General features: G+C 45.6%; 1 protein-coding gene and 1 pseudogene across 1 annotated transcript; one reads left to right on the forward strand and one right to left on the reverse strand.

Annotated features, from left to right (window-relative positions):
- Nucleotides 1–1,118: 1,118 nt before the first annotated feature.
- LOC135906549 (uncharacterized) lies at nt 1,119–11,273 on the forward strand. Its single transcript, XM_065437997.1, has 6 exons — nt 1,119–1,214; nt 5,495–5,900; nt 6,873–6,944; nt 8,532–8,635; nt 9,837–10,057; nt 11,089–11,273. The coding sequence occupies exons 2-6, from the start codon at nt 5,495–5,497 to the stop codon at nt 11,198–11,200; spliced, it is 915 nt and encodes a 304-aa protein (XP_065294069.1). The 5' UTR covers nt 1,119–1,214; the 3' UTR covers nt 11,201–11,273.
- On the reverse strand, nt 1,622–1,799 carry LOC135906562 (U2 spliceosomal RNA; annotated as a pseudogene).
- Nucleotides 11,274–19,790: the final 8,517 nt, after the last annotated feature.

The following is a 19,790-nucleotide window of genomic DNA, read 5'->3' on the forward strand; positions in this document are numbered from 1 at the left end:
CGCACCCGCTTATCCAGGTCTATGCCACTAAAGTAGTCTCCACCACGACTAACGCGGGTGTCAGACGACGCAATTTCTGTCGCGATCGAGCCCGATCAGGATCAAAATTTCCGACCGCGACTTGCCCCCTACCGCAGCTTACGCAAGGCAGCCAAAGGAGACAGAAAAATTTGATTCCGATCGGGCTGATCACGATCGAAAGCGCCTTATGTGACCCCCGTAAACAGGCAGCGGCCTCACGCCCGGTGCGTTTGGCTTCATTTCTTGCTCCTACTACACGCTGATCAATTCGCACTTACATCTAAACTGTTAAGGGATTTCCACAGCGGTTCTCAGGAGCGGTGATAACAGCTGACAAAGTGTGTGGTGGCGTAGTCGGTATCAAATGTAAATCAAAGGACAGCTAGCAGAAGGAGTAGACTTTAATGAAGAGAAAGGAGGAGAGGTCGGCCTGGAGAACGTGTCTCTAGCCTGCTACTCTTCACTGGGGAAAGGAGAAGTGGGAAATACAGGGAAAGGTACGTAACTAGCACAAGACTCGCATGAAGTCCCAAAGTGGCCGCATATGGCCAAGGCATTGACGGGAACGTGCAATCGAATATTCGCGTTACTGTAGGGGTGGCACATCGTAAGGGAGTGAGTCCAAATTGATCTACAAGCCAGAGAAAGAAAAAACTCGAAATTCCATTCCGACAAGCACTTTTCTTTTTTTGTTTTCGCCCGTGAATTCTCAGAATATTCCTTCCTTCAGTGCCTCTGCGTTGTGCTTCAGCCACAGGAACGTATCCAGCACCTCTTCACACGACCTATGTGTGACACGAGGGAAACGGTGGTTTAACTTCAAGAATATTTGGACGCTTCACAACATTTCCAATTGAATTAAAATTCACTTTAATGTCTATAAATTTGCTGCCCTTTTGAACATCATACGTTTCCTGCCACACACACACAAAAAGAGACTCTCTAAATGTTGTTTATTTTATTAGTAGTAGTAAAATATTTTACCCTGCCTCGCTTTACTGTCTCTTCTGTGTTTTACCTCCTCTCTTCTTCCTAAATGTCAGTTCCTTGGCCGATTGCCCACAATGGGTAAGTGCCGTATTAACAGGGAAGAGAAAGCGTGCAAGAGGCCGTAACATAGAGTCGCACCAGTTACTGACTGAAGAGAAGAAAGAAGTCATAATCCCACTGTAGTCGTCTAAGGCCCTGTATCTGTAAGTCATTACGATTCCAGCACACTTGAATCGCGGTGTAAGGCTTAATTTCATGTTTCGGACGAAAGTTTCGTTGTTATGTGAATGGGCTTGTCCTTAAACTCGGTAGGACTCCTACCTGCGATGACTGAATTGATATGGCGCTGTGGCGGCATGTTATCGAGTGCAAGGTCGCTACTTCAATTCTCTACCATTGCGATTGGGGTGGACGAGAAAAACGCTTGTAGGCTTATATTTAACTGAGCATCAAAGACAACCTCAAGTCGCCAAAACTAGTCCCCCTGAGGGCAGTGGTGATATCAAACATTTGTTTGTTGCCGGTGCTTTAAACCCAAATAGCTCCCATTCCAACTTTGTTCATTGTACAGCGACACTGTTTATGGCTAGGGTTCCATGGATTTTTGCTCTGCGAGTGCAAAAACCGTGGGCCGAAATACCGGGCCGATGCGCGGCGGATGTGAAGCAAGCTTCAAGCACTCCGCCAACTTGCAAAAATGAGTCTAACATCTTGGTTGCAAATAGAACCCGTATCATAGATTACGCTGATAAGAACAGATACTACACTTTGACCCGCATCGGCCATATCTACGTTCGCACCGTCCTCTCTTTGTTGGCGTTCCAAGCTCTTGCGTATCTACTTTCCTTCCCTTGCGCTCTCCCGTGGTGGCGCTCTTGTCGAAACTGCACAAAAACCCCTGAATGAAAACGTAACGACTTCCTCTGAACTTTGTCACTTTCTCTCTGACCTGCCACGCCTCCGAAGAGTCGGCCCTCCTATTGGTCGAAGCGCCATGGTCACGTGCTAGCGCTCGCTTTTTTGGTCCGTAGCAGACGCCGGTGCCATTCCCGGGCATCGAAATCGAGCTTCGGTTGGTTTCTAGAGGCGGAGTTTCGGCGGGCAGCGTATCGCTAGCCTGGCGCCGTTTACGTATTGCCGCATTGCCTAGCCAATGTTGTGCTTATCGGTGCAACAACCAAGGAGGCTAGGGGAAAAGACTTTTCGTTCTTCCATCCGCAGCAGGCAACGCGGCTCGCCGAAAGATTTGGCTGCACAGGATCGGCCGGGCAAACTTTGAAAATGCGCGGGACCCGCGCCTTTGTGAGGAAAGTGGCCGTTCATCAGAAGTCACTCGTACTTTTTCGGACGATTTAGTGAGAAGCGCGAGCGTCTGCAGCCTTTCTTCGCTCTAAGTAACGTTCGGCACGGTTGTAGTTGTAAACGTTCACTCGCTGCTACGAAAGCCGTGCTTCATGTTGTATGAGCCTCGTCGTTCACGCTTCTGGTTTGACAGGCTACATTTTGATGCTGCGCACATTGCTTGGCACACTCGTTTCGTTGTAGTTGAAACCGTCGCTAGGCTCAGACACAAAAGCGGCGCTTCATGTGTTAATTCGACCCGCCGTTCAGTGACGCGTATTGGATACTGAAGGGATGCGCATTCTTAGACTTATTTTTGTTTGTTTGAGTTTAACTCCGCTGACGAACTCGAGATTAAAACAGCGGTTCTCATCGCTTGAGCCCTCGCTGTTCATGCTACTCGCGGTGCAGGTCTAGCTTTTACGTAGGGCACATTGGTGCTTGTATTTGTGTTCGCGGGGTTGTTGCCAAATTCGGCAGTTGCTGTGCCAGGCACAGTAACGGCAGCTATATCTTGAGTGTGCCATATCTACGCGCATAATAAATCAGAATGCAGACATCCGCTAAACACAGCCGAAATTAAATTGGGTTCAAAAACGTCGTGCACATCTAAGCTGGCTGAAACATTTTTAACCCGGATAGGTCGGGTAAAAGAAACCTCTAGCGAAGGGGCTCGCAATGACCCAGACAATCTTCAACGTTCGACGTTGATAAAACTGTATGGCCATGCACACGGCGGGCTGACGTATCAACAGTTCTTATTTTCTAAATTATTGGTGAAATGTCACGACGTATATTACCTTCCGTGCCTTGTATCATTTCTCGAAAAGTTGTGCCATACCAAATCATAGCTCATTCATCTTAGGATCACTTCACCGAAGTCCAATTTGAAAGCCAAATCCGTCGGAATTGCGGTATCAAGAAATTAAGGCCCTATGCACTACCAAGCCTTTTCGTAGTACGAGCAAACGCGCCTTTGACAAAATATATTATGGAAGTGGCACAGCAGCATCGGTTCATATGAAGCCTAGGCTCCACGTCTGTCTTTTAACAGAGTAAAAGGTAAACACCCATATACAGAGCGTATGTTGTTCCAAATTCTCTTGGTGGTGTTGAAGTTGAAATGAAGCTCATCCAAAGGCGCCGTTCGAGAAAGAGAACTCCGTTATCTCGCTTGCGCACAACGCCTCCACCGTTGACACCGCAATCGAAATGATCGGAGCAGAAGGAGCTTCGATAAAGCAGTGCGGCCTGGATACCAGCAGTTATTGGAGTAACTCATTTATAAACCCCTCCTGTCATAAACGCAACAACCAAATGCTTCAGGCACTGTTTGAAGGATGTCAAAGGAGCGAACGTTGGGAGCGTCTGCTAACTGTACCCGACCTAGATGCCGCCACTGTCGGTGCCCGGGAGGAGCCGAGAGAAGGAGCGCCGCCATAGGAGGAGGAGAGGGGAGATGTCGTTACCTTTAGATCAGTTAGGGTTTTTAAACGTCACGCGTGAATGGTTGCCTCCGGCTCCTCGAAGCGGTGGTCCCGTGGCCCACGCGAATATATACAAGATCACGACAAATGAGTTCGTACCATCGTCCAAATTCTGTGTCACCTCTGTGTCGTGGGCTAAACAGCTTCGCTGGTCATCCACCTTTTCAGAGTGGAATGGCTCATGACTTGTTGCTGCTCACTATTGCCTATATATGAGAGTTTATCTGCGAGTGTAACTGTGTATATGTGGGTGTGCGAGCGCGTGTGCGGACGTATGTTTTTTTTTTCTCTACTATTTTGATCGCTTCTCACGTTTTAAACCCTGCAGTAGCATGCTTTTCTCTCCTTGGGCTCGACTAACCGCTGTAGTTCCGTTACATTTTCTCGTAATAGCGGGCACGTATATACGGAAGTCGGCAATGTATATAGTTTCGGTACGATGCATTCTTGCAATATGCAAGTTCTGCTTGCAACGAGTGCGCCACGAATTGCGAATAGCGGGGCGATTGGTGTTGAAGAGGCTAAGAGGTGACGTGAGAAGGCAAGGAAACCCCACCACTATGCGACAGCGTTTGCGGGAAAACTGGGTAATTTTATAGAAAGAGGGAGAGAGAAATAGAAGACAGGAAAGGCGGGGAGGTTAACCAGACGCATGTCTGATTTGCTACCCTGCACCGGGAGAAGGGGTAGCAAATATGTCAAGCAAATATGCCATGCAAATATGTCAAGTGGTCAAATTACGCAGTGCTGCAAGAGCAGAGCCGCATTAATTAAAGCGCATAGCAGTGTACGGTGACGCTACGAAAGCGGTCGACCGTCAAAACACTTCTGTTCCCGCCGCGGTAGTTTTGCGGCTCTGGCATTGCTAGAGGTCGCGGATTTAATATCGACCGCAGCAACCGACAGGGTCAAAATATATCGACCGGGGCGAAATAGTAAACACACGTGCACTTACATTTTGGGAAACGTTAACGAACATCACGGACTCAAAATAGTCCGGAGTCCGCCACTACGGCGTGCCTCATAATCCTATTGTGGTTTTGGCATGTACAGCCCCATAATCCAATTGATGTTCAATACATCTACGACGATGCGATGTCCCATGTGAGGCAATGACTATGCTCGACGCTCTCAGAGGTTATGCAATGCAGCGCGCAACAATGCCTCAAGCGAGTGTCTCTCCTTGTGTGTTCTGTGTACTATGAAGACCAACAGCACTGATGCAAGGTAACGTTTAACATCAACTCACCATTCTCGTGCTAGAATAAACGTTGAAGAAAGTAAGCTTTCGCCTTTAAGCTCACCACTATTTATCGTCAATCAAAGCAACCAGCACAGAAAGCTTCGCTTACATCTATTCTCACAGTGCGTGGGATCTGCATAATTTTTTATGTTAGATTTTTTCAGACCCAAATATTAGAGTGCGCAACGATAACGAGAGATCGGCCCACGCAAGAGGCCGAGTTTCTACCAGAAAGCTCGCCTTCGCGCATAGCGTGGGCGTCGGCGTTTCCCGGTAAACATTACGGCTACACATGCAGCACTTGCCGGGAAGCGTGAAAAGCAGTCAGGGATCTTTGAATGCTATCGGCGTTCCACTCTGAAATGCGAAGCGTGAGCGTCCTCCCAATTTTTTTTTATACTCGCCTGTGCAGATGAACATGGACCAGAGCAACTCCGACAACACGAGGACGCCGCCTACGGCCAGCGGCGTGACTAATCAACCCACGACGCTTGCCGGTTTGACTCGAAACCCGTCTACGGCCTCGACTTCTCCTTTGTTGACTGCTCTTTTGGATTCGGAATCGGCTGTGGACGTGGCCTCGACAATGACTCCGCCTCCGTATCCGGCTTCGGCGGCGGCCGCGCATGCGAATCCGGCTGCACATCCATTTGCTGCTCTGGCTACAACGACGGATTCGGCAACGCACGTCGCTTCGACTACTGCGGCTGAAGTTATGGCCGTGCCCCCAACCCCTGCCAGTGCCGCTGCTGCTGCTGCTGCCGCCGAACCTATCAACGAAAATGTTTCTACGAACTTCAGATGGAACACAAGTTGGGGTAAGGTTGAAGGGCGACAATGTACTACCCGCACGTTCCAGCACCTTCATGTAACATTCTAGTAATTACAGAGAGACAGGAAGTAGCAGAAGTTGTTTGGTAAACTTACTTTCAACTATTCTTTCGTTTACTTAGCGGAGTAGGCCTAAATATACTTAATGAAATGAAGGCCATCCTGTTTTCATTAATTTTCTACGGAAGCCTGAGCGGGCCGGTACATCACTGTGACGTCACAGATTCCAAATCCCTTCCTTTTAGACGGGCCATTTATTGTTCAGTAAGAAATGTCCAAAATTCGCTAACTTCAGTCTTTGGATCGCTTTGAATATAATGTAGTCCATCTTCGTGGATAAAAAGTATAACTATGAATCCGAGGAGACACCGGAAAAATCTGTGACGTCATGACAAGGTGTGGAAACTTCACGGTGGCGTCGCCACCAGTCGTCCGTTCTTGCGTATTTTCTGGCTTGCCAAGCCTTTTCCCACGGTATGGGAGGCTTCTTTCGTATCGTAGAAGGCAATATACCAATGCAGCTCAAATAATGCTTGCTTTACCTTCAGTTTTAATATTGAAAACAATGTAGTGACGAGGTCAGTCTACCTAATAAAGCCAGTTTATGCGTACTCTTCCACACGTGTGTGACATTTTGAGCCTTCACGCCAGTCCACCCAACCGGCGCACATGCAATGTTACTACCAGTTATCATTTGTCAATGTAGCGCAATATGTCATTGATAATGATCTCAAGCAATTATGCAAAACGCATTTCATTACAAGATCAGCTGTCGTTCTTTATTATAATTTTGTTCAGTCATTTCTGATGACACATTACTTATCTGATATACCTACGGTAGCAGTGCTCCCCGTTCGTTTCAAAATAGCAGGAATACTAATTGGAGGTGCATAGTGAAAAGTAACACCTCCTTGAATGAAATCTTACTCCAAGGATCTTTCTTTCTTTATTTACCTCAGCATACTTGGAGCGCCAGGAAGCGGCTACGAGGCAAGCGCCAATAAGACAACGTCCCCTGCAAAGGCCTCTGGGTAAGTCGAATATTTAACCAGAGAACCACGCAACCAAGGTGAGACAGTTACACCCTACACGTAATGTGAAATTTCATCGCAGACAACTTATACAGCGTCCCTCTCCACTAGCTCCTTTGCACACGCTGATAATGTGATTGTTCAAAAAAGTAGAAGTTCAAAAAGTAGAATGCAAGATCCAGCACACAATAATTTCCTGCTTTCAAACACAAGTACGAAACTAGTACTAAACAAGTAAGAGATGCGCTGCCAAAACTATGAATTAGGAGTATATTTATTGGGCTAACTCTCGCCTTGAAAGACAAGCGAAAGTCAAGTAATCACAGCGACAGCGGCCAGCATGGTCATCGGTCGTCGAAATATGCACTGACGAATCAGGTCTACCCGCTGTGGTTTATAGACCAGTTAGTAGGTCATCGTGCTGCTAAGATTAACGTCATATGCTCGATTCCGGCCGCTGTGGTCGCATCTCGAAGGGGGTGAAATGTAAAAACGCTCGTGAACTTATATTTCTCTGCATATTACAAAACCCCCAGGTGGTAAAATTTATCCGAATGAACGCATGGCAATGTGATTTATTGTCTTCAACATGTGCAATAGCTGTGGGATGTTAGTCCAAACGAATATAGAGTGTAACTTAGCGCAAAACTTCGCGCCACTGTACGTGCAGTCGGCGTCGAAAACTTAACGGATAGCACTATCTGACGAAACGTTGAATTTTCCGAAAGTTTGCGACCGCGTAGTCAGCAAATCTTTTGTGACACTGTTATTCACGGATACTACAGTGCACCCTTCGAGTACCGGCAGGCTGCGTGTCTGAGCTGCGGAAATATTTAGCCTTTTATCGGATTCCGCAATTTGTGAACCTTTGACTCCGACAGTACCTGTAGTTTTCTTACGTGCACTACATCAAGCAGCTAATAAACCACATGCATACGTCCTGTTTGTTGTTGGTTTTTTTTATTTCTTTTTGAAAGGCAGTTTCTAATAATCATGATACCCCGTGCGTATGACTGCAACCGAGCAATCGTAGCATTAAATGGAGTTCTCGTATCAAAAACGTTTGCTTCCACTCGAAGCGCTCGATTCGTACTCAAATTTTAAAATGTCATGCGCACCTAGTCGTGAAGGTTACTGTGTCCAGTGCAAATGGGCCGCCTGTGCTGTAAGACGTTTTCTACTGTAACAAGCAAGAAACTTACTGGTAAACTTTGAATTCTTGAGACTGGAAACTCATATCTAGGTGCTTTCGTGTCTTAATATGGGTACAAAACTGAACGCTTACCGCACCTAAAACGAACTATAATGACACTTCTAGATTGCCCGTTTACTTGAATATGGTTAGGAATACTTAGTTGTTACTGGACCTCGCAATGAAAATAACTTAAATGAACTCATATTTATCGTCAGCATCAACAGTGCTTGTAACTCTAATGAACATGATGTCTTCATATAAGGGCGGATATAGGTTAGCACCGAAGCTAAAGACATAGATAGTTTTAGGTGACACTTGCCTCATTCTCCTAAAATAGCCTCGTTAAAAGAAAGAGGCATTCGCTCTTGTGACCTCGCCCCTTTCCTCACCAGACGATGACCGAAACGCCCGTGTCGTGCGAGGAACGTACTACGCCAAGGCTTACCCGTGCGACCACTGTCGCTACCACTTCGACGTTCACCTAGACCGACGGGAGGTACGGCAACATAGGTGATAATTATTATAATCACCATCGTTATCATCATCATTATTATCATCAGCCAATTTCTGTGTCCACTGCAGGACGAATGCCTCTCTCTCCGAGCGATTTCCAATTAGGCAATCTCCAGTTACTCCTGTCTACTTTTCAAATACCTGTCAAATACCTCCAAACCGTTCCTGGTTGCCAGATTATACTGTAATTACGCGTTCGCTTTCAATCACCGCTTAAACCAAACGCCATTGGAATACACATGCCTAATTTGCCTCTTTAGTGCGATCTCATGGAGTGAAGCTAATTCAGCTCACAGATTTCAGTAGTTTTTTTACATCAGTGGTCATTGAAATCGAGCGTGTGACTACACTATAGCTTTTTCAAAAATCGATCTACATTTCTGAAAAAAAAAAACATCGTAAATGAGATTAGAAAATACGGGTCAAGGCTTGTTTTCTTGATATTAAGAGCCATAACGGAGCACTGATCACGTCCCTTCAAAGTCAATGAAATCATGTTTTCATCGTTTATTCGGATCATTTTTATTACCGGAACATGCAGAAAGTTAATGATTTCGTTTATTTTATTCACTGTTATCTCCTGCACTCTCGCACCATGACGCATCTTACTCCCATTCTTTGCACGAACAGTCAAGGAGAAGAACGATCTTTTCTACGCAGGTCATCCAGCAAAGCGATCGAGAACAGTTTAAGAGAACCATTGAATCATTACTGTACTAACCTTATATTACCCACCCCTCACGTAAAACACTATTTTATGGGGTCCTTGAGGTATTCCCTGTAAAATAAAGATGAAATCATTTTTTATGAACGCGCAATCAGCTTGCCCAATGCATCACTACCCGCCGTTGTTGCTCAGTGGCTATGGTGTTGGGCTGCTGAACCCGAGGTCACGGGATCGAATCCCGGCCACGGCGCCCGCATTTCGATGGGGGCGAAATGCAAAAGCACCGGTGTACTTAGATTTAGGTACACGTTAAAGAACCCCAGGTGAACGAAATTTCCGGAGTCCTCCACTACGGCGTGCCTCATAATCAGAAAGTGGTTCTGGCACGTAAAATCCCATAATTTATTTTTTTTTACTGATCACTGTCAAGAACTGGTACGCGAATTTCTAAGTAACATTGCCACCTGCCTATCACTTTCTTTCTCTCTGTCTTTCATTTATTCATTCATTCGCACAGGCCTTGGTAAACTGGTTCAAGGACAGCGACAACCTAGACTACCACGTGTTGTTTCTGTTGAGCGTGCTGTTCGCCACCGCCCTGTCGATGTCCCTCACGTTCGCGTGGCTCGAAGCCTCCCACCGGGCGGCCAACTGGCCCCTGTGGCTGACTGTACCTCTGGGGATCGCCTTGGCCGTGCACAGCTGCGTGTGGGCATGCGTGGCTCTCTACTGCCTGTGGTAGGTAATGAGGGTGCTACGTTGTGCGTTCCGGAGTTCCACAAAGCGAATCGAAATGCGCGTTTACACTCTCGTTGGCACGACGGAATTGCAGTCAACAGGGTGGCGAAGGAAAAATTTGAACAGCGTAATATTCGCTTTTGTTTCACGTCATTCATTCATTCATTCATTCATTCATTCATTCATTCATTCATTCATTCATTCATTCATTCATTCATTCATTCATTACTTCAGTAATCATGTACGCGAAAAGCAGCGTAGCATGTCATGTAATTTCATTAGGTCAGAGGACATTCCTAGTTGCCTGCTTCTCTGTTCAACGCAGCAAGGACATGTGAATGCGCACTCAGGAGATGAACACAGGGCATGAAGAAGTCAGCCATGCTACAGGTTGGCACACCAGAGCCATAATTATGGTCGCAAAAATAAAATTCAGGGGTCATACTATAAGCCTGGTACCTGTGCTAGTAAAACAAGGCGGTTGTTGATCAGGTGTAGAAATGGGTAACGCGAATAGCCGATGACAGGCAGCTACGACGCCGAAATCCGTCGGTACTAAAGGCGACAATTTTTTACTAGCTCACCGCTTGTGCATCTATATGAAGGACACCATCTGCAACGCATTCTCACAATCGTAGCAGCATGTCCATCCTCACTGTGCTACGAACGGTTGGCCTGTTATCCAATCTATATGGAGGATAATATGTGCAGCACCTTCTTACTACCCGTTACACTCCGTTCGTCATCACTGTCTCCCGCCGTGGTTGCTTAGTGGCTATGGTGTCGGGCTCCTAAGCACGAGGTCGCGGGATCGAATCACGGCCACGGCGGCCGCATTTTGATGGGGGCGAAATACGAAAACACCCGTGTACTTAGATTTAGGTGCACGTTAAAAAACACGTTAAGGACACGTGAATGCAGGTAAGATGGTGAAAATTTCCGGAGTCCCCCACTACGGCGTGCCTCATAATCAGAAAGTGGTTTTTGGCCAGTCAAGTCCCATAATTTCTTTTTCATCACTGTCCACGCAGGCAGTACCCCAAGGCGTTCTGGAGATGGAAGAACCAGACGCTGCCGCTGGTCGCCCAGCATTTCATGCGCATGACCACGACGTCCGATCCGGCGGCTGACGAAATGCCGTAGCATGAAGCCCGAGGTCGTGCGTTATCAGAAGACGCAGTGACCGGAGAATTCGCACTAACTCCCGCGTATCTAATAAAAGCTTACTGTTAAATAATGCTCGGCTTAGTCGGTGCTTTCTTTCTTGACCATTCGTTTTTCATAGATCTGTTCCATGTTGAATTGAATTGATGTATCGCGGTAAGAAAGCGCGGTAATTCCGAACGAATGGCACGTCGTTGGAAGGATTAAAATAATATCTGTACCTATAACTGCAGTTTATACAGAATCTGCGGAAGAGACACCGCTAATTCCGCGCTAAACGTTATCAGTTCTGGTGATCATCGACTGGCCGATACCACGTCGTTTAGAAGTCCATTAGCGTGCGTAAGCTTACACAAATGCGTCATACGTCGTATTATATGTGCATACGTCATAATGCTACAGAAAAGAAAGAAACAAGTGCAGTGAGTGTGACAAAGCAACCACTGAAATTGCGCAGCGGCAGCCATATTATCACGGTAAAATAATTTGCACCCTTAAAAGCGAAGAAGGGTATCAGTTGGCATATAACTTACACCCTTACATCCTCTCTGGGTGTAAGGGTGTGAATTGTAGTCTGATTAATAACCTGGAAACCGGACATGACCAGTCTCGAGCCGAAACCGGTAGACCAGAGTGCATCGGGCGCTAGATTGGCTGGCCGTGCGCGAAGAACCGGGTGCGCTGGAGAAAGCGTGCTGAGTTTGCGCCTTCGCCAAGAGAAAAAAAAAAGAAAAGTGCTAGCAAGCCGCGCAATTGTGCGCATGCGCTACGGTAACAGCTTATCGCCGAGCTGCTTCAGGCCACGCTCAACGCATCGAGTTACAAAGGGGGCAAAATTTCAGTGATACAGGCGTCGCTGGCGTGACTTTTCCCGACTTTGCTTGCCGCTGCCTGGGGCACCGGAAACGCTGAACTGTGTTTGCACCCTAAGAGGAAACTTAAGCTCGGGCCCAACTCCGATGCTGCCTCTTATATGTAATATATGTAAAACGCGGAGGCGATTTTTTTCTGAGGTAACCGCTTGCGCAATTTTAATGAATTTCGTTGCACTTGAGAGAGAAAATGAAATACTAGTGACTGTTGGAGGTAGAATGTTGATTTGGGCGCGAATTTTTTCAATTGAATTTTCATAAATTGGTAAATTTGAAAAATAAAGAACCACGAAGTTTACAAATTCGTAGCTCTGTTAGCTCCATTCATTAGAACATCCAAAACTGACAAACTTGATTTGCCAATTTACATCTTAAATGAATTTGTTACATTGTTTACAAGGGTTTGCATAAGTTCTACGGAGAAATTAGTAGCCTAGTTGAAAGCCATGTATGGTATATCATTATTTCCAGCTATTAAGCTATTAAGATGTGCTATTAAGTGCAGTTTGCACGCTTGTGATATTTCTTCATTGCTAACTTACAGAGTTGTAAACTTCATAGTTTCATTTCCTGAAAGCTTGGGACTTTTCGATCTAAATCGAAAATTCGCAACCAACAGTCACTAGTTTTTACATTTTTCTTTTAAATGTAACAAACCTCATCCAATTTGGTGTGCTGGCCGCCGAATAAAACTATTTCTAGATGGCGGCCCCGAGCTAAAGATAGATAGATAGATAGATAGATAGATAGATAGATAGATAGATAGATAGATAGATAGATAGATAGATAGATAGATAGATAGATAGATAGATAGATAGATAGATAGATAGATAGATAGATAGATAGATAGATAGATAGATAGATAGATAGATAGATAGATAGATAGATAGATAGATAGATAGATAGATAGATAGATAGATAGATAGATAGATAGATAGATAGATAGATAGATAGATAGATAGATAGATAGATAGATAGATAGATAGATAGATAGATAGATAGATAGATAGATAGATAGATAGATAGATAGATAGATAGATAGATAGATAGATAGATAGATAGATAGATAGATAGATAGATAGATAGATAGATAGATAGATCAAGGAGAGGGAAGGGAGGGAGGTCAACCCGACGATCGCACGGTTTTCTACCCTACATTAAGGGTGAGGGGAGGGGAAATAGAAAGAGGAATGGAGGAAGGGAGTGAGCACTCAGTGCACGTGGGTTGATGCCCAGGGGCAGGAGATCACTTATGATCTCTTAAACTGGTGCACCTCAAGTGGGGTTCTGGTGCACGAATCACTTATTGTGCCAGTGACGAGTGTAGCCACGGTCCGAGTAGCTTGGACTCCGAGAAAGGCCTCGGGTCCAGTCGGTTTAAATTTCTCCTGAGAGAGAGAGCCATTGTACATCGTAATGAGGACAGGTACACAATAGGTGCTCGATGGTTTCCTTGCACCTACAGGAGTTGAACATCGGGCTCTCGGCCATTCCCATACGATAAGAGTGAGCGTTCGTGAAAGCCACTTGCAGACACTAGCCGCACAGCAAGGTTGTTTAGCCCCGAGCTAAAGCTTCCCCTTAAGCTTTGCGGTTTCTCGTCTGGAGCACCGCTTTTACCGCAATTGCGGTAATGTGAAAGACGAATATCTACCAGCGAGGTTTATGTAATTTTATAGTGCGCATGCGTGGAATGTTGGTATACAATTGAAGCTCTTCCAGCTATTAAACAGTTCAGTGTAGCTCTTGTCCTTGTCGTTTCTTGCCGAATGAGTTGTCTTTTTGTTCGCGCTAATTTTCCTACTCAGTAATGCAACACCAATCAACTTAGCAATTAATTCTTCCAGGATATCACGATTTCTCCAAATCGCCCGCCGTCACGGCTATTGATACCTTTGTTAAAGCTAACCGGCAGTGTACACGGCAAACACTCTCCTCTGCTGCAGGTTGAGCGGCGCCGCGACGAGATGGGAAAACAAAAGCAGAGAAGAGTTCGGTTTCTTCTTGCACTGTCACCTCGAAAGTTACGTCATCCTATTCTTTCTCGCGACGCGTCCGCGAACAAGAACTATTTCTTTCAAATTTGGTGAGGGTGCACGTCATCTGTCACAGTTTCCGGTAGCAATCGCATGACGAGCATGACATGTGGCATCATCGCCTAATCAGATTCTTTCGTTCTTCTTTGCTGGCGCGCAGTATCAAGTGCATCGACACAGAAAGATGGAAACGTGCGTGAACGAACGGCACCACTCTCTCCTTTCTCAGCGCGGCGTTGCGCAACATGTGGTCGACGAGGCTATTTTAGCACGTGCGTAAAACTTTCCTCTCATAAAGATGACCGATAGTACACATGAGTGCAACACATACTCACGCTGAGACAACAGTGATTACGCTGTTCTTGACGCTACCTCCAAGGATGCCATCTTCAGTTAATAATAATAATACTTGGGGTTTTACGTGCCAAAACCACTTTCTGATTATGAGGCACGCCGTAGTGGAGGACTCCGGGAATTTTGACCACCTGGGGTTCTTTAACGTGCACCTAAATCTAAGCACACGGGTGTTTTCGCATATCGCCCCCATCGAAATGCGGCCGCCGTGGCCGGGATTCGATCCCGCGACCTCGTGCTCAGCAGCCCAACACCATAGCCTCTGAGCAACCACGGCGGGTATCATCTTCAGTTAGGTAAACGCTGAAGTGCGCTGCTTCCGCACTAGATAAGCTTTTCAACAGTTTCGACGCCCTCACTAAGAAAGTGCTACAAGTGCGTATCGAAAATTGTGGAGCGGTTTGGCTTGATTCGGATCAAAGCTGTGAAATACTGGCTTCCAATTATTTTAATTTCATGTGTGTTCGTATTGTCGGTTGGCTTCGCGGGTGACAGAGGTCCTAATGCCTCGCGTATCGGTCCGAGCAGTGAGCGCCAGCTGAAGATGGTTACCCCCAGCACCAGACAGTGGACACCGAGCCAACAGCGCACGTCCTACTCTGTGTAGACCAAGGTCCACGGTGAATCAGCCCTTCTGGACTTCTAGGAGGATGACCTGACTTTCCTCACGCATCGCCGTCGATCAGACTGTGGCGTCGGGCGTAAGTAACTGCGATCGACTCTGTGGTTGTCAGATGTCTAGAATGTAAGGCTTCGTTTCTGCCTCTGTACACTCCATGGACAAATGCCGACTAAACTATTGCAGTGCTGACGCAGTTAGTTGCGGGATGGTCCATATGGTGCACTGAACTGAATATTAGGCACGACAGCTATGAATCCTTTCGTGTGTCTGTTTTAGCTGCTGGAGGCAGCAAGTATAATTAGGAGAGCGTGGGGCCTGCTGGCTGTACCGTATGGCGTTTCTTGGTTTCTTGGCGTCATGAGGACAAAAGCTAACACGGAAATCGACAAGCAAGTTAGAACGCTTGTTGCTGTACTTGATGTCAGAAGAGCTTCGCAGTAACCTTCATAAATTCCTTGTAATTGGGACACTGCCTAGCTTCGATGCAGTCTAATCGACTCGTTGGGCAGTGCAACTTTTCGTGGAACGCTGTAAGCGCGAACATTAAATTATGAATTTAAAAAATTTCAAGACAACACAATTGTTAGTAAATGCGCAATGGATTTCAGAGTTCAGGATTTAACCTGGGACGACGAAAATGTCTTTTCAACGCTAAAAAAATTCTAATTTGTAAAGCCTATACATCACTGTCTTTCATTTACCCTCTTTTTCTATACCAACCAAATGAGTTTTCTAATACAGCCCTCAACGTTCTCGGGCGATTTTCTCACTGAAGTTTATGCTTAAATCGTGGGGAACATCGCAGACCAACCATTGCGACAAGGCGCATGACATTGGCCCTTCACTGCAATTAGCCTTTGTAGTAGAGCGAGATCCAACAACGATGATACCTTAATATTTCTAAATGGTATCCCGCAGCCTATACAGATATTTTGAAGTATTTGGCTGTTCATCAGTGCTACACAAAGTCCTGTTTCCCTTCACCTTTCCTTAAGGGTTTCAAGCAGATAATTAGGTGGTGGCTTCACGCCGCGATAACGATGATGACCTAAGGAACACTAAGATAAAACTTTCAACTTCAAATAGACCGCCAAATCTCTGGAACAATTTGCAGCATTCTGATCAGCGTTACACTTGCCTAAATACATTGTAATAGTGGTTTCGACGAAGAAGTTTTCTGTTTTTGTACCCAGAATTTGGACGCGTCACAACGTAATAATTGATGGATACGTCATGATACACGGACTTGCTCCATTTCTGCAATCGCTGCAGCTTCGCCGCATGAACCAAGCGCAAATAATTTGCGCAGCGCTCTTATGTATTTTTACTTTTTTTTCGTGATGTCACTACTTAAACTTTCGCTCTGTGATGACATCACGATAACAGCGATGACATCATGACGGCCTTTCGATACCAACATCTATTTTCACATCGTCAGCCAATTTTGCTCTCTTGAAGACACAATAATATCATGTGGCATTGCCTCGTCTTGACGTCACTCTGGTATCAAATTAAAACCGCGTGTTCCCCGACCTTCAAGCTCGCTAGGGTCACCCTTTTACGTGCGAAAAACGCGTTGTAGTCTTTCTCCAACTTCTAAAATAGGTGTAGGCGCTCCTGTAATGGAAATGAGGGACGTAAAGGCGGAGCAAAGCAAGTTTAGAGCTTTTAAACTGCTGTCGCAGTCAAAAGCTCACTCCGATGCGTGTGCGCAGTCTGCAAGGTACCGGACTTGTGACCTTTATTCGGCACAATCTGTCTGCCACAAGGTCAATGCGCGGCGCGCCTTTTCGAAGAATGGACGTTTGCTAAACTCCAGGATATATATATATATATATATATATATATATATATATATATATATATATATATATATATATATATATATATATATATATACATATATATATATATATATATATATATATATATATATATATATATATATATATATATATATATGCATACTCCTTTTATTGCACGAAGTGATGCGACGGGACGCCGTGCAGAATGCGCTACCGTTTCGTTTTAGCAACACTAACCATGTAGCTGCGTTGCGCTCGAGCGTTTTCGACGTCGACATCTCCGAAGGCGCCACACGGGGTTTGGGTTGAAAGCCTCTAATGGCTTACGATGAGGCAACTGAAATATTCACATCTGCATTTCATCCTTTCTACGTGCATTATGCGTCAGAGAGTGGCAGAAAGACGTGAAGTGCTGCATAACCGAGCGCGTTTTTTGAGGACATTTGCGAAATAGTGAATCGCTACTCGTTAATGAATCGTGAATATTCGTGAATACTCGTGAATCGTTAGAGAAACTGTCAGAAAGTTTCAACGCGCGTTCCAATAACAATTTTTCCGCAGGTTCAGTGCTCCCTATTCTAAGTGAAGGCAAGATATTGGAGCGACGAACGTCATTGCCGGTTCAAACACACATGACTGCTCATTTGTTTTTTTTTTTGAATAGATAAAAAGGGGAGAGTACAATATTCTTGTCCTGCTTTCCAAGATGGATGCTACAACCCAGACGTTCAGAAGGCTTCAGAATAGGCTGGCAATTTTTTGCGTAGGCTTCCGCGGTTTACGTTGATACCACGGTGTGCTTATTTCGAGGAATATGCAAATTGGGTCCTGCGCCATACCTTTCTGGAATCTTCTTTCGCCATGACTACCCCGGTGAAAATGAGACAAGTTGAGCTTTTATACAGCTATCGCTTGACTTAATATGGCAGACACAAATTGACCCTAAATGGGAATGACAGTTCAGCGAAAGGCCCATTCGCGGGGAAATTGTTTTCAGCTAACGCAGAAGAGCAATAAGTTCCAACTGCATATCCATTTACCTATGACTTGCTTTATTGATATGACTTTATTATGACTTGCTCTCCTGCACGCCCACTTTTCTACGCCGTCTTGATTGTTCATCCAACGCTTAAACGTTCTCGCTCGCAGCTTATTTAGCTACGGTCCCCATATTACACCTTTAAGCTCGAACTCTCTCTCTCTTTACTTTCGTTATCATTAGTCCTGCTTTCTTTTTCTTTTCTTCGGTGATTCTCTGCCGGCAACACCTGCGGCTCTAATCAGACCATTCAAGCGAGCCTGAAAGTCTGATGCCTTTCAGCAAACTTCGTTTACGCATAAGCGTGCTTCGTTTATACCTGGCGGGAAGCAAGCACTATCCGCAGATAAGCCCGTGTCATCCACACTAGCATCCGCTGTGCTCTGCTTTTAGGCGCGCTTCATTACAGGAGCCTTTGTCATTCGTTGAACCGTGATCTCCTTCACCGAGGTCTGTGCTCTTTCTGTAATAGCTGCACAAGATCGTTACTGAAGAGCAAGAACCTGTGAACGCTGTTCAGCGTCACACCCGCCATTCAGCACAGTGGTATTAAACCGCACCCTCTGCAAACACTTTAAGGACACACGTCGAAAACGGCAATTTTATTAGCCGAGATAATCATACAGACCACCCTATGCTTTCCAGAAGGCGCGATATCCAGCATTTTATGAACAAATTTATTATACAACGCGCTTTTTTCAAACATGCGGGAAGCATGCACTGATCTATCAATAAACTAAAGTTTGCTGATTCATCGCTGGTTCCGAACACCAAAGTAGTAGCTTTAATTATATGTTCTTGTGGGTCAAAGAGGTTTTTGTTTCATGCGCGGTATATGTTGTAATGTGAGATAACGGGACACGAATATCGATTTGGCCTTAGCGTTGCTGATGTGCGGGAGTATGGTGTCATGGTGTCCCCGTGGCATAGTAACTAGCCACGTTGCCAAATTGGTTTTACGTTTAGTGAATCGTAAGTGACATTCGGGTGCCAAACATCATGACGCATGGAGTTTGACAGTCAGATCAATCGCTTTGTCGCAGTATGCCCAAGCAGCGCTTTTACAAAGCGTTCTTTGGTGACACTGCCCACTGTATTGTATATTTCAACACTTACCGTTGGTTTCTGCTTTTATTCTGTTTTTGATTTCATTTTATCCCTCTTTGACGCTAATATCTTACCTACCTTGAGTCAATTTTTTGCTAATGTAGCAGCTTGCATGAGACACAGCGATCCGTCTGCGTCTTTCTCTGTCTGGTGTCCCGTCGTGTACCACTGTCCCGACTGCCATAGAATCTAATGGGTATGCTTCCGAGTAGCTTAGCGATTTTGGCATCACCGCTTTCACTACGTCAGCCTTATTAATGGAGATTTCGGACCAGCAGCGGAACGTCATGGATCGGAATGAAAAGGCTTTGTGCTATCTACGTGGTGTTGCTTAATTCATTTCTCCAGTACTGGGCTTATGCGCCGCTGTAAACCTGATGTGACCAATCAAGCGGGCTCTATCGGGGCGGAAGCGTTTCCTACCAGCACATGTCTCAGTTAAGACGCATGAACAATATGAAAAGTAGCGTTGGCGTACTTGTTCAACCTACTATCACGCGCGACAGCACTCACCGTCGCTTGGCTTTCGTGCTGAAGCTGACACGTCGTTAAAACACACACGATGGGAGTCAAAAATGGTGTGTGTACGACCCCGCTACTTTCCAAGTGTTTACCAATCTAAGATTTTAGTTCCACCTGTGTATTTGGACGTTTTCTAATGTCCACTCAAATTTGCCGGCATATACCGCTGCTAAAATGCGAGTCTGCGGTGCTGTGCAAACCTACAGAAGAGA

This window comes from Dermacentor albipictus, chromosome 9 (genome assembly GCF_038994185.2).
Source record: "Dermacentor albipictus isolate Rhodes 1998 colony chromosome 9, USDA_Dalb.pri_finalv2, whole genome shotgun sequence".
Lineage (NCBI taxonomy): Eukaryota > Metazoa > Arthropoda > Arachnida > Ixodida > Ixodidae > Dermacentor > Dermacentor albipictus.

What these genes read in the sequence shown, in the direction of transcription:
- LOC135906549 (XM_065437997.1), top strand. Translation starts at nt 5,495, where the DNA reads ATGAACATGGACCAGAGCAACTCCGACAACACGAGGACGCCGCCTACG. An exon ending in TCCCCTGCAAAGGCCTCTGG is followed by an intron (nt 6,945 to 8,531) that starts GTAAGTCGAATA and finishes TTTCCTCACCAG; the next exon opens with ACGATGACCGAAACGCCCGT. An exon ending in TTCACCTAGACCGACGGGAG is followed by an intron (nt 8,636 to 9,836) that starts GTACGGCAACAT and finishes TCATTCGCACAG; the next exon opens with GCCTTGGTAAACTGGTTCAA.